The sequence below is a fragment of the Gymnoscopelus braueri genome, assembly GCF_963280865.1.
Source record: "Gymnoscopelus braueri genome assembly, chromosome: 14".
Classification (NCBI taxonomy): Eukaryota; Metazoa; Chordata; class Actinopteri; order Myctophiformes; family Myctophidae; genus Gymnoscopelus; species Gymnoscopelus braueri.
This window is the reverse complement of record NC_137619.1, coordinates 49766072-49779094: the sequence shown is the minus strand read 5'-3', so window position 1 is coordinate 49779094 and position 13023 is coordinate 49766072. Positions and strand designations below refer to the sequence as shown.

Here is a 13023-nt window from a genome sequence, read left to right as displayed (position 1 = left end):
CATAATTCGGACGGGGCTGAGTAGGCTCAAAGCGAACTTCGCAACGTTCGGCACGGCAACTCGCGCGCCTTAGCGCGCTCGGTGGTGCCTCTCGTGGCTCAAGTTCGCTTGAGACTGCGCCCCTCCGTCGCGGTCTGGTCCAAAACTATACTTAAATAATTATACTAGGAAAGGTAAAACAGCTAAAAATAACTTAGGGAAAATATTTAGTTAAACAGAATGTGAAATTATAAGGGCATTAAAATTGAAAAATAGCAAGATCCCAAAAAGACTTTCTTTCAACCCTAACCTCAGTAAAACTATGCCTAAACCTAACCCTAAACCTAACCTCAGTAAAGCTATGCCGCCTGCCAGGGAGCCAATCAAGACACAATGGGAGACTGTTCTGTCCTAGAACTCATGTGGGTTCCATAATCAGGCGTCTTTGACTTAAAGACATGTTACACTGACCTGGCCACATATGGCGCACTTGTGTCCACCAGAGGTCGTTTGCTGACAGGACACACACAAGCAGGGGTCTTTATTTTCTTGTTCCCCATCAGCAAAAACGGACATAAGTTCCTCCTCTGTGGTGATGTTAGAAGTGACCTCCTTTGGTAGCCCCTCTAGTCCCACTGTAATGAATATGGCCTCCCATACATGGCCTTGATTGATTGATTGAAAAAAACTTTATTAGATAAAACATAGAACTACAATGGTAACATTCTGAAAAAGAATAGCAGAAGATGAAACATCAACAAACCTCATATGGACTCCTTCCTATTCCAGAGTGAAAGCGTCTGTTCTTGGCGTACTGGACAAACCACAGCCCGTCAGCCCACTTAGACGTGTGATTGTCCCGTTGCCACATTGCTAGAATGTCCTCGAGATCACGGTTGGCACGCTCTACAGAGCCCTGGCTTTGAGAGTGACGGGGCTTGCCATGTACAAGTTTACATTCTGGCCACATACTGACAACCCTTTCAACCAGTTTGTTAGCGAACTCACGGCCGTTATCACTTTGAAGAATTAGTGGCGCACCTTTGTCACTAAAGATGTGAAGTAAATGGTCGGCCACCTCTTCTGCTCGCTTTGTTTTCAGAGGTCGGAGACAGACAAACTTGGTCAGATGATCCTGATAGACCATGATGAAACGGTACTCCCGGTCAGCATTGCTCTGCATGTCTATTAAATCCACCTGACAGCGCGAGTTCATGTAGTTGGAAATGATAGGCTTGACCACAACACCCTTTTTAACTTTTTTTTGTTTTAGTTGACATGCCTCACACAATCGCAAATAAACACTGACACTCCTCTCGGTGACATTGTAGAATGACCGACGCAGCTCTTTGTGCAGAATGTCACGACCACTGTGTCCAGTTCTAATGTGGGCTTCGTGTATTCTGTCAAATAAATCCTCTTTGGCCACAAGTACAGTGTCCACACCTTGCCTGGCTATCTTCTTTGTGCCGCAAAAGTCAATTAAATGGTATTTGTTTTTCAACCTATAGTCCTTCGGGCATGTGTTCTGCGGTCTCTCGAGCGTAGCGATAATGTCTTTCTCCGTCTCGCGAGTTAAAAAGACAGCGTTACTCTGCTGAGTTTGGCCAACCGCTTCTTTATCCAACCTGTCATAGAATTTTTCTTTCATATTATCCATTTTATTTTCAGCGCTCCTCAGCGTAGCTTCCTGGTTACTTCCTGGTACGACGACAACAACAACCGCATGTTGTTGTTGTCGTCTTAATCAAAGCCCCGCCTCTCGAAAAGCACCGCTTCGCGCCGAAGCCCCGTGCCTAAAAACGAGCGCTCTGTCTTCAATCTACCTGGTTCTCCATTCACCCTGTGACATATATACACATGAAATATCTCCATTTCAACTAATTGTGGTGTGTGGAATTCATTTCTGATATTGTTTTGACCATTTGAGGTGATTTTGACCTTGAAAGGTCATGGTCAAGGTCATTTTGCTATTCCAAAGAAGTTCTTTTTTTTAATATATATATTTTTTTTACATTTTCTCTTACAGTGCACAGACTGTATATATGTGCATGCAGGTTAGTGTGATGGGTTTTTGCATGAAGGATTTTCCTGTTTTCCATGGCAAAATATGATGCACGGAACTCCAGCAGCACGGCAGCCACATCGCAGAGTGTCACACTTGCCTGCACACTTGCATACAGTGAGCAGACTCGGTGGTAAGGGCTTCAGACATTTCGATGGCAGGAGTGTACCAAAGTGCTCCTCCCATCCATTTTCCATTGGCTCTAGTCTTGCTTAGCTTGGCTGTTGCAAGCAGGTGGCAAGCAGGTGGCAAGCCCTATGCACCAGAAAAGCACCCCGTTGGATGTGACCTCTGATCACGCTACTTGTGGGAGGGAGAGCATCAATTCCAGCACTGGCACTGGTGTAGCTTTCTACCCTGAGGTCATCAAACGTCTCAGCAGTTGTACTTGACCTGGCCCCTGCCCAGACACGTACCAAGTACTACTCTGCCAATGCTGCGTCTTGTTCTGACAAGGTGTCTGCCTCTCCAAAGTGTGTTAAATGTTGTACTGGGTCAGAAGCCATAGCTGCATGTTTTGTCCCCACCTTGCTCATGCAGTCTTCTCCAGTCAGGATATGTGCCTTGATCACCGTCTTGGCTAGTGGTGCTCCAAGATTAGAGACTGCTTGATGCAGTGGAAGCATGCGTCGCTTCTCACCAGTGCCATACTGCTGCCAGATCTCCTTCATCCCCAGTGCTTGGAAGTACGGGGTGTAATGTAGCAGTAATGCGAAGGTGTCTGTATCATTTGAGACTATTACAACTCTCTTGCTCTGTTTCACACGAACAGCCCACTCCACATGCACTACCAATCTGGTGTCAGCCTCCTCAATCCAGTTCAAGAGGTCTGGGATCTCTTCACCACCAGCCGCCTTTGCTGGGAGCCCCTCATCATCACAGACAACAGAGCTGACAATGATGGTGGTATTGCCACAGGCTCGACTGCACACCATATCCCGAACTAGCAGCTGTAGATTCCGCTTGTTCACCTCAGACGCCCAGAACTTGTCAAGTTGCTGAGGGATGGGTGTGTCTCTGTTCATGCCTATGATGTCGATCCCTGTTCTTGAGTCTGTGCGCCGCATGCGCTCCCCTTCCTTTAGAGACATCTCAATGTAGGAATCGAGTATTAAATGGATGAACTCTGGCTCTTGGCAGAGGGATAATGTTGAGCTGATGATGGTATTGATGACAGCACCTAAAGTAGGGAATCGTGCTAATGGCATCTGCCGTATTTTCGACATGAAGTCTACCACAACATGAGTGGCAAGAGTAGACTTTGCACTCCATAGGCTGAGGTCAAGTTCAGGCTCAATCTCACTGACAAGTTTTGACTTGTTGACATGAGCTGGAAGGTCACCATCAAACAGGGGAGATGCTGAGAGCACATCATGGGTAAGTATCTGTCGGATGTTCATGCCCCGCTCCTTAGCAATGTCCATACTCCTATGTGCCTCGGCCATGTCTTTGGATGACACTAACTTCTGCTCCTTCAGAATGGTTGTTGGTGTCTTCTGTGGTTGCTCGTTGAAATGAGGTAGCTTCCGCTTTGGTATGGTTGTGCTCATTTTCTTGGTCTTCTCAACAAACCTCTCCTGTCTATATGAGCAGTACACACGCTCCCCATTTTTGAGACAGTTGAGCAAGCGTGGAACGACCCCTCGTCAACAGCTTGCTTTGTGAGCAGATTGTGTAGTGGCACAGGCACATTAACCATCATTGAGTATGGATTCTGACGCTCTAGCACAAAGTCCAGCAGCTTCGCCACATTCCGGTTGAATGTAAGTCGGCGAGTGGTGCTCAGTGCATGCTGGAGATGGCATTCTGTGTGTTTCATGGTGTGGTTGTTGGTGAGAAGGTTGAGAACATTGGTGATTGACCCAATCTCGTGGAACAAGAGCTCAAACTCTGCTACAGCGTTTGCATTGCGTGTGGCTCCTACTACATAGTGACCTCCTGGACCCTTCGACACTCGCTGAATGGTCTGCTCGACCTTCATGTCACCTCCTACAGCGCAGAACCAGCCTGGGCGATCCTGAACAACCCACTGGCCTATAGAGAAGCGCCGGTAGAGCTCAGGATGTGTGAACTCTAGAACCTTGATTTGTTCAAGATACCATGAACCATGACGCAGGTAGTTTATGCAGTCACATTCTGCAAAGATTGGCATAGAGTCCTCAACAGTAGCCGCATGTAGATTCCAGTTTCCTTCTCTTTCTGAAACTACAGCATTCTTGATGACGGCCACCAACTGCAGCCAAACTCCAAAGAATTGGCAGAGCTCTGACTTGGCCTTGCACTCCTTCTCAAACTCCAGAAAGTGCTGATTCAACTTCTCCACTTGTTCAATCAGAGCCTCAAACTGCTCTGGGCACCTTTGATTTGCAGCTAGCGTAGTGTGCAGTGCCTCTACCTGTGCTAGCACTGGATATGCAGCTTTGTCCTTGTGGTGCCAGAACATCTCCCACTGGAGCGACCTGATCACATCCTCCACAATCAGCATCCCAGTGAGAGCCCGGACATAATGGCTGCCGTTTAACACCGACTCTATCACACCAGGTCCAAACACGGCACACTCAACCAGTGCGTCATCCGGGCCAGAACCTCGAAGCAGTTTTCCCTGGCATCTGAGCAGAACACGGGTCCAATGGAAATCATTATGAAAAAATACAATGAAAGGGACAGTAAAGAACAAAATCATAATGGAGGTATTGAAAAATGACATTGTCATTGATATTTCAATGACAGGATGATCCTTAATGGTCAAAACAATATCAGAAATGAATTTTAAATGTCAGAAATAGTTGAAATAGACTTATTGCACCTGTTTTTCCTCCTAAAAATGGCCACAGTCTTCGGAATAGCAAAATGACCTTGACCATGACCTTTCAAGGTCAAAATCACCTCAAATGGTCAAAACAATATCAGAAATGAATTCCACACACAACAATTAGTTGAAATGGAGATATTTCATGTGTATATATGTTACAGGGTGAATGGAGAACCAGGGTGATTGAAGAAGGCTCGCTCGTTTTTACCACCCACCCAGCAATTCTGTAGAAGCAACACTAGACACTAGAGGGAGCCACAAGCCAGGCTTGTGCACAAGCATATATGGCCGCTACCACACACACACACACAGTCACACACACACACGCGCGTGCGCGCACGCACACGCGCACATGCTTTCAATGGACTGTTAAGATACTTTTATTGTGTTCTGCTGGCTTTTGTTTTAGTTTCTCCCTGACACACACACACACACACACACACACACACACACACACACACACACACACACACACACACACACACACACACACACACACACACACACACACAGTGATCCATGAAAAGAACTATTCTGTCCCTATCGGTTTACAAATCAAACGGCGCTGAGTCGACTAGTGGAGCGTCGGCCGGTCACCGCGGGCACTCGCGCCTGGAGGCGCGAGGGCGCGCTTCCTCGGCCTCAAGCTCCACTAAGTCGGCGCGCCGTGCGTGTGAACGCGTGTTCAGCGTTCCCCTCATAGATATTATGGTTCCCCTATAGCTATGTGGGGGGGAACAACAAAAGACAGGTCTCCGTCGGCGCATCAAAGCCCCGCCTCTCCGCGCTCTCCTTCTCCTCCTCCTCCTCGGAGGAGAAGGAGAGAAGGAGAGGACGGGACGGTTTAAAACGCGAGGAGGAGGAGGAGGAGGAGGAGGCTCCTCTTCCTCGCGAGCCTCGCGTAATAACCCCCCGCATCGCAGCGCCGTCCTCCTCCTCCTCCTCACGAGCCTCGCTAATAAACCCTGTCTCGAAAAGCCCCGCATCGCCCCGAAGCCCCGTGCCTAAAAACAAGCGCTCTGTCTTCAATCACCCTGGCTCTCCATTCACCCTGTAACATATACACTCAGAAACAAAAAAGTTGGATTTTCATCATAGCCAGAGCCGTCTGGGAGAAATGCGGGGCCCTCTGCGAAGTCGCGTGCGCGCGCGTGCGCCCCCCCCAGATTTTTTGGCGGTTTTGGGCGGATATTTCCGAGTTTTTGGTGGTTATTTGCGGTTATTTCTCGGTATAACTCTTACTAAACGTGAATCCGTTCACTAAAAAAAAAAAAAAATAATAATAATAATCATATGATCATAGCCGATGGCGGCCATTTTTGATTTGGCCATTGCACCATTCGTAGCACTATGGCGGACAAGCACCTCTGTGATTTGTCATGTCTAGGGACCCACTAACTCAGTTCAAGTGAAAAATTCCCCCAACACCAAATTGCGAGCAGGTCTACAGGCCAGGTACTGGATTAATAATGTTCATGACAAAAAGGCACTTGTGTGCTAGAAGGTGTGCCCTTTGTTAAATTTCATATTATACACAGTCGTTTATAATATCTTGTTTTTGTTGAGGAGAAAACACAACTGGCACATTAAGCCACCTAGAGAAGAGGGGCTGTGTGCGATGAGTCTACATGGTTCTCATGTTGTGTTTAAGTCCAGCCCCTTCACTGTGTTCTCCACCAGTTTAGTCTACCGTACCGAGACTTAACATTAAAACAAGCTACCACCAGAATCTAATAGAATCATGGCAGAAGAAGTCGCACCAGCTCCAGCTCCGGCCAAGGCCGCCAAGAAGAAGGCAGCTCCCCGACCCAAGAAGACCGGCCCCAGCGTCGCTGAGCTTGTCGTCAAGGCCGTGTCCGCCTCCAAGGAACGGGCGGCGTGTCCCTGGCTGCGGTCAAGAAAGCTCTGGTTGCCGGCGGCTACGATGTGGAGAAGAACAAGGCCCGTGTCAAGATCGCCGTCAAGAGCCTGGTTGCAAAAGGCACTCTGGTTCAGACCAAAGGTACCGGCGCATCTGGATCTTTCAAGATTAACAAGGAAGCAGTGAAGGCGAAGAAGCCTGCTGTGAAGAAAGCAAAGAAGCCCGCTGTTGCCAAGAAACCCGCCGCGGCTAAAAAGCCAAAGAAGGTGGCAGCAAAGAAGCCTGTGGCCGCCAAGAAATCGCCGAAGAAAGCCAAGAAGCCTGCCGCCAAGAAGGTAGCAGCTAAAAGTCCGAAGAAGGCAGTCAAGAGCCCCAAGAAAGTAGCCAAGAAGCCTGTAGCAGCTAAGAAGGCCCCAGCCAAGAAGGTTGCCAAACCCAAGGCAGCAAAGAAGGCAGCCCCCAAAAAGAAGTAAACTGTTATAAACCTGTCCCAGCTTTATCCACAAAAGGCTCTTTTAAGAGCCAACCACAACTTTTTACAAGAGTTTTTATTTCCTCATTTTCACATGTTTAATGACCATAACCATTGGTAACATGTTTCGTATATTATAACCCTTACCTAGAAGAACAAAAGACAAGGGAGACGGATGAAAGACAAAAATAATGTTATTAGTTAAACAAACCAATCAAATCAGAGCCCAGTCTTCAAATGAAATTACATTTTAGTGTGGTAGTCCACTGTTTTAAGTTGGTCTTTCTAAATGTCTTATCGATTCAGTCTCATTAGGTAGCCTATTTTAGGCTCCAAGGTGATGCATTTGAAATAGAGCTCAGTGAAAATGAACATCAGATTATCCATGACACGTTTGTCTCATTTAAATAAATGCTCTATTTTATAAGGGAGACAAGAATAGCAGCACCACAAAGTTTAAATGTGATATTATATAAACATTTAATGATCAGATTTTTTGCACACAGTCAACGTGGATTCCATTTTCACCATTGTTTTAAAATAGCAGTGTAAATAGATGTATAGATAGATACTGTTTTTGTGCCGTTGTCTGAGAAGTCTGTCTTTACTACATCATTTCAGCTACTAATTACTCTACTTGTAACATTTATTTGTCATTAGCAAATAGTATAAATGATATGACTGTATATTCTCTATTGCTGTATATTATGTATATCTTTCAATATTCATGATATTGAAGTCTGGATATATTTTTTATTTTTTTATTTTTTACTGTGAACCTACTCATGACCATGATATTGTGAATGTTGTGAGTGTTTTTATTTTGAAAAACAAAACAAAATAAATGTTAACAATAAACAAAAACATGTATTTGTTATGTTTACTGCTTTACCCCCATACCTGGCTTACAATGATTTATAATACGATATTCTTGAAAATACATGGTATATATACTGCCGAATAAATGGGAATAGTTAATTACTTCCACCAAGTCTCAGTTTTATAACCATGCCCAATAGAACCGTTGGAGAGGTTATTGTCATGCAGAACACAGAATAAAGGGGGTGGGGCTGCAGTTTTTCAGGCAACGCCCAGTGCAGAGCAGGCTGCCTGTGTTCCTATACGTCCTCAGAACACAGATAAATTGACATGGCTTCAGCAGAATCAGTCACATCTTATTCAACTATAACCCATTAGCAACAAAATGTCTGGCCGAGGGAAAGGAGGAAAAGGTCTTGGAAAAGGAGGCGCCAAGCGCCATCGCAAAGTGCTTCGTGATAACATCCAGGGTATCACTAAGCCCGCCATTCGCCGTCTGGCTCGTCGTGGCGGTGTGAAGCGTATCTCCGGTCTGATCTACGAGGAGACCCGTGGAGTTCTCAAGGTTTTCCTGGAGAACGTGATCCGTGACGCCGTCACCTACACCGAGCACGCCAAGAGAAAGACCGTGACCGCCATGGATGTTGTCTATGCTCTGAAGAGACAGGGACGCACTCTGTACGGCTTCGGCGGATAAATGACTGACTGACTTCTACCAACAACCCAAAGGCTCTTTTAAGAGCCACCCACACTTTCCATACAGAGTTTACTTCTATAATGACATTTAGAGTATATATGCGTTTTTTTGTGTTATTTGAAAAAACTGTCATACAAACACATTGAGGGGGTCATTTATAAACTCTTAAACAGCCAAGCTAGCATGACTCTTCTGTATGTGTGCTGTTCAGAGTCGCCAGTGGGGGGCAGGGTTGGATCAAGGAAAGTAGACTGGTGTGGCCATGATTCAACATGCACATGCCACTTATCAAGGCAGTAAAAGTTGAGGGTGTACAACTCTGCACATTGAACTTGTCATCTTCCAGCAAGCTACACAATACATTCCAGGAGGATGAGTAATATAACTCGAATGTAGTTGTTGCAATACGCTTTATATAGTCAATATTAAGATAAGGACTGGAGTTAGGGAAACCAATGTCCATTGGTCCAACATGTTCTATATTGTCTAGTCTAGAGAGTGAATTTATTTTACCGTGCTACTATGCTTATACTTATACACTTTTTGTTGGGGACTAAAAAAGTTTGAATTCACACCCACTTGCCAGCTGCCAGCATCATGTTCAATATTGTCTAGTCTAGAGAGTGAATTTATTTTACCGTGCTATTATGCTTATACTTATACACTTTTTGTTGGGGACTAAAACAGTTTGAATTCACACCCACTTGCCAGCATCATGTCATACTCCCTGATTTAGTTTGGAATAGAATGGATTCCCATAACGGGAGTCGAACCCGGCCAGTCTGGGTTCAAACCAGGAATCCTAACCGCTATAGACTGTAAATGACCACCAACCAAAGGTTTTTTGATATTCACTGTACAGTTGTAGTTGCTCATCTTTGTTGATTGATGGTTGTTTGTCTACCTTTGTGATGCCATGGGTTCTGTTTTATTGCTACATTTTTAGACTGATTTTGTATGTGTGGTTTACGAAAAGGTCCACTGAGTGGCAGTGTTTCCCCATTTGCTGTACATTCAGTCTATATATAGTCACGTTGTGGCAATCTCGCGAGAGTTTCTATAAACCCAAGATGGCGACAACTAGTTCAAAACGAACCTTTGTTTGAGAATAAATACATTCTAATTCATGTTTAACACCCCCTGGAAGGCGGAATGAGGTTTGTGAGCTGACCATTTCCTAGTGTGCCAAGAGTGTGTGTGTGTATTTCCAGTTAAAAAGATTGTTTTTTGTTGCTTTAATAACCACTTCAGTGCCAACCATGAGAAATGTATCAGATGTATTATGTCTTCCCAAGGCATATTTTGTTTACAAAGGTTTCATTTCATGTCTAATGTCGTTTCATTGTGCTAAGACGTCTCATTTAAGGAGTATATTATTTGTTTGTTGTCAAGTTAAGCTTATTTCTGGTCAACTGTTTTATTTTATTGTTGACTTTAATTGTATTTTGTGATACTATAGACCTGACGTTCATGCATATTTTTATGTCATGTTTTGTCATATTTTTTCACGGTGCTACGAAGAAAATAAACCAGCTTATACTGTCTACATTATGCATCGATAGAAAGTGTGTTACAACTGGATTGAAATTGGAGCGTGGAATAGAACTATTGATTCCAATTAAAATGTAGATTTACCCTAAACGTTTATTATACTTCATCACTAGTCTACATTTTAGCGGGACAAATGGAATGGATGGATGATGCAAGTGCAAGAGGGAACACATCGTGCAGAAACAAAGACGGTGTAAGACTCCTCCCTCTGTGGGTCACATAAGCAGTGGCACCAATCATGTGCTGGGAGTAGCACACTTCATTTGCATTGGCCTGGTATAAATACTGGTGCGACGCCTTTCTTCCGTTACTTCTTACTTCAACTCTATAAGAAAGAATCATGCCTGAACCAGCTAAGCCAGCGCCCAAGAAGGGCTCCAAGAAAGCCGTCACCAAGACCGCCACCAAGGGCGGCAAGAAACGCCGAAAGTCCAGGAAGGAGAGCTATGCCATCTACATCTATAAGGTCATGAAACAGGTTCACCCTGACACCGGTATCTCTTCCAAGGCCATGGGCATCATGAACTCCTTTGTCAACGACATCTTTGAGCGCATCGCCGGTGAAGCCTCCAAACTGGCTAACTACAACAAGCGCCGCACCATCACATCCAGGGAGATTCAGACCGCCGTCCGCCTACTGCTCCCCGGTGAGCTGGCCAAGCACGCCGTGTCTGAGGGCACCAAGGCTGTCACCAAGTACACCAGCGCCAAGTAAACTGCATAGTCTGCTAAGAAAACACAAAGGTCCTTTTAAGGGCCACCCACATTTTCAAGTGAGAGTTGATCCGAATACCGAGCAAATGTTAAACCCTGTCGAATTTTAGTCAGTGTGTTGACATGACCTATACATTGCATCTGAGGCGACATGGTAAGTAAAGTAAAGGGGCAATGACTAATTAGGATGACGTGTAAGGATAATTCCTTTCACGTGTATGAAACCTGGCACCTGTAATGCTTACTTAAATATGTCTAGTATTTGTGTGACCATAAGTGGCAGCAGAATAGATGTAGAAGCATATGAAACGAGGATTTAACATACATTAATGGCTCATGTGAATAGGCATGGTCCATTCCAATGTTTGCATGAACGCATTTTGGCTGGGACTTCAGACAGAGAAGCTTGTTAAAATGAAGATTGATGGGAACAATATATTGTGAATTTGAGTGTTATCAGATACCTAACAAATACCTATATATTCTTCCACTTCACCATAATTGTCCGTGCGCTATTATGTTGTCACAAGTAGAAATGTGAAATATGTTTTTACATGTCATAAGACAATGCATTAAAAGTATGCTGGCAGCTTTATTTAGTATTAGCATATATACAGTTTATGTATATCAGCATATAACAGATGTTAAGGTGTGTGGCATACGGTAGAGAGAACTCACTAATAATAATAACACCTGATTTGATTGTGTGGACATTTATGTTACTCCCTGTCAACTATCATTCCTGCTATTTATTTTCAGACTGACAATAACATTCTTCACTACTCTACCACTTCCACTAGAGGTCGCAGCCTGCTTATGGAAAACCTCTGCTTGCACATCTGTATGCATTCAAATCAGTGTGTAAAGACTAATATCATCCAATTCCCATAACGTTGTTTATTATTCAACACCTTTTACCCAAGTCTAGTCGGAGCACAATTACGTGAGATAATAGCTTTTTGATTTTTTTACACAATCGTGGGATTAGAAATGTATAACATTAAAAAATAAAAGAATAATAATTAAAATAAATAGCAGACTCCACAAGTTCACAACGTGTAGATTGGCTATTTCTGCTACTTTTGAATGATTTTGAAAGTATTAACTTGTTGTGACCATCAGTGGTGGAAGAAGTATTCACATGTCTTACTTAAGTATAAGTATCAATACTGAAATACTCCGTGACTTAAAGGATAATTCCTTTTAACAGGTCGTTCATGAAAGTCCTTGCAGTCTTGTTTCCAATGAGAACCTGTGAGTAATTAGGGGTTAAGAGTCTTGCTCAGGGACAAATTTCATTTCATCGACACATATGCTAGCCTGGCCTGGAATCGAACCTGGGGCAACCAGGGCCTCTGGCTCCCTAGGCGGGCTCACTAACCACTCAGCTATGGCCGCCCTTGAGTAAAAGTACAAAAGTATTGGCATAAAAATATACTTAAAGTACCAAAAGTAGAAAGTAGGCTACTCATTATGCAGAATGTCCCACTTCACAAGTTTTCAAATATATAAATTGTATAAAAATCTTTTGAAAATAGCAGATCTACAAGCTCACAATGTGTGGCATCATAACGCATTGTGAGCTTGTAGATTGGCTATGTAGGGCTGAAGTGGTTAATGTATTTTTTGTAATAATAATCAAAATCTACAAAGTAACTAGTAACTCAAATTTTCAAATAATAGTGGAGTAAAAGCATAATATTTGCCTCTAAGATGTAATGGAGTAGAAGTAAAAGTACTGAATATTGGAAATACTCTAGTAAAGTAAAAAAAAAAACTCAAAATTGCACATGGTAAGTACACTACTTGAGTAAATGTACTTAGTTACTTTACACCACTGTTGATCATAGTGTAGTTCTACTTTTTCCTCCTCTCTATCAGCTGCTAAAGCTGCTTTTTTCTGCACTAAAATTCAGGCTTCTGCTTCCAACCCTAAAAAACTCTTTGAAACTTTCTCCTCTCTCCTGCAACCACCACCCCCTCCTCCCTCCTCGTCCCTCCTCCCCGACGATTTCGCCAACTTCTTTGACAAGAAGGTGAACGATATCCGATC

The 13023-nt window shown here is 44.0% G+C and overlaps 2 protein-coding genes and 1 pseudogene across 3 annotated transcripts; all 3 read left to right on the top strand.

Moving 5' to 3' along the window:
- Positions 1-6597: 6597 nt before the first annotated feature.
- Positions 6598-7190, top strand: LOC308101025 (histone H1-like; annotated as a pseudogene). Its single transcript has one exon. The product of its transcript is annotated as a histone H1-like (transcript).
- Positions 7191-8393: 1203 nt separating this feature from the next.
- LOC308101029 (histone H4) lies at positions 8394-8705 on the top strand (the record flags this gene model as incomplete). Its single annotated transcript, XM_080450310.1, has 1 exon — positions 8394-8705. One exon carries the CDS (start codon positions 8394-8396, stop codon positions 8703-8705), a length of 312 nt encoding a protein of 103 aa, XP_080306436.1.
- A 1891-nt stretch (positions 8706-10596) lies between these two features.
- On the top strand, positions 10597-10971 carry LOC308101028 (histone H2B-like; the record flags this gene model as incomplete). The annotated part of the gene is made up of 1 exon (XM_080450309.1): positions 10597-10971. The coding sequence occupies one exon, from the start codon at positions 10597-10599 to the stop codon at positions 10969-10971; it is 375 nt and encodes a 124-aa protein (XP_080306435.1).
- Between the last annotated feature and the right edge of the window lie 2052 nt (positions 10972-13023).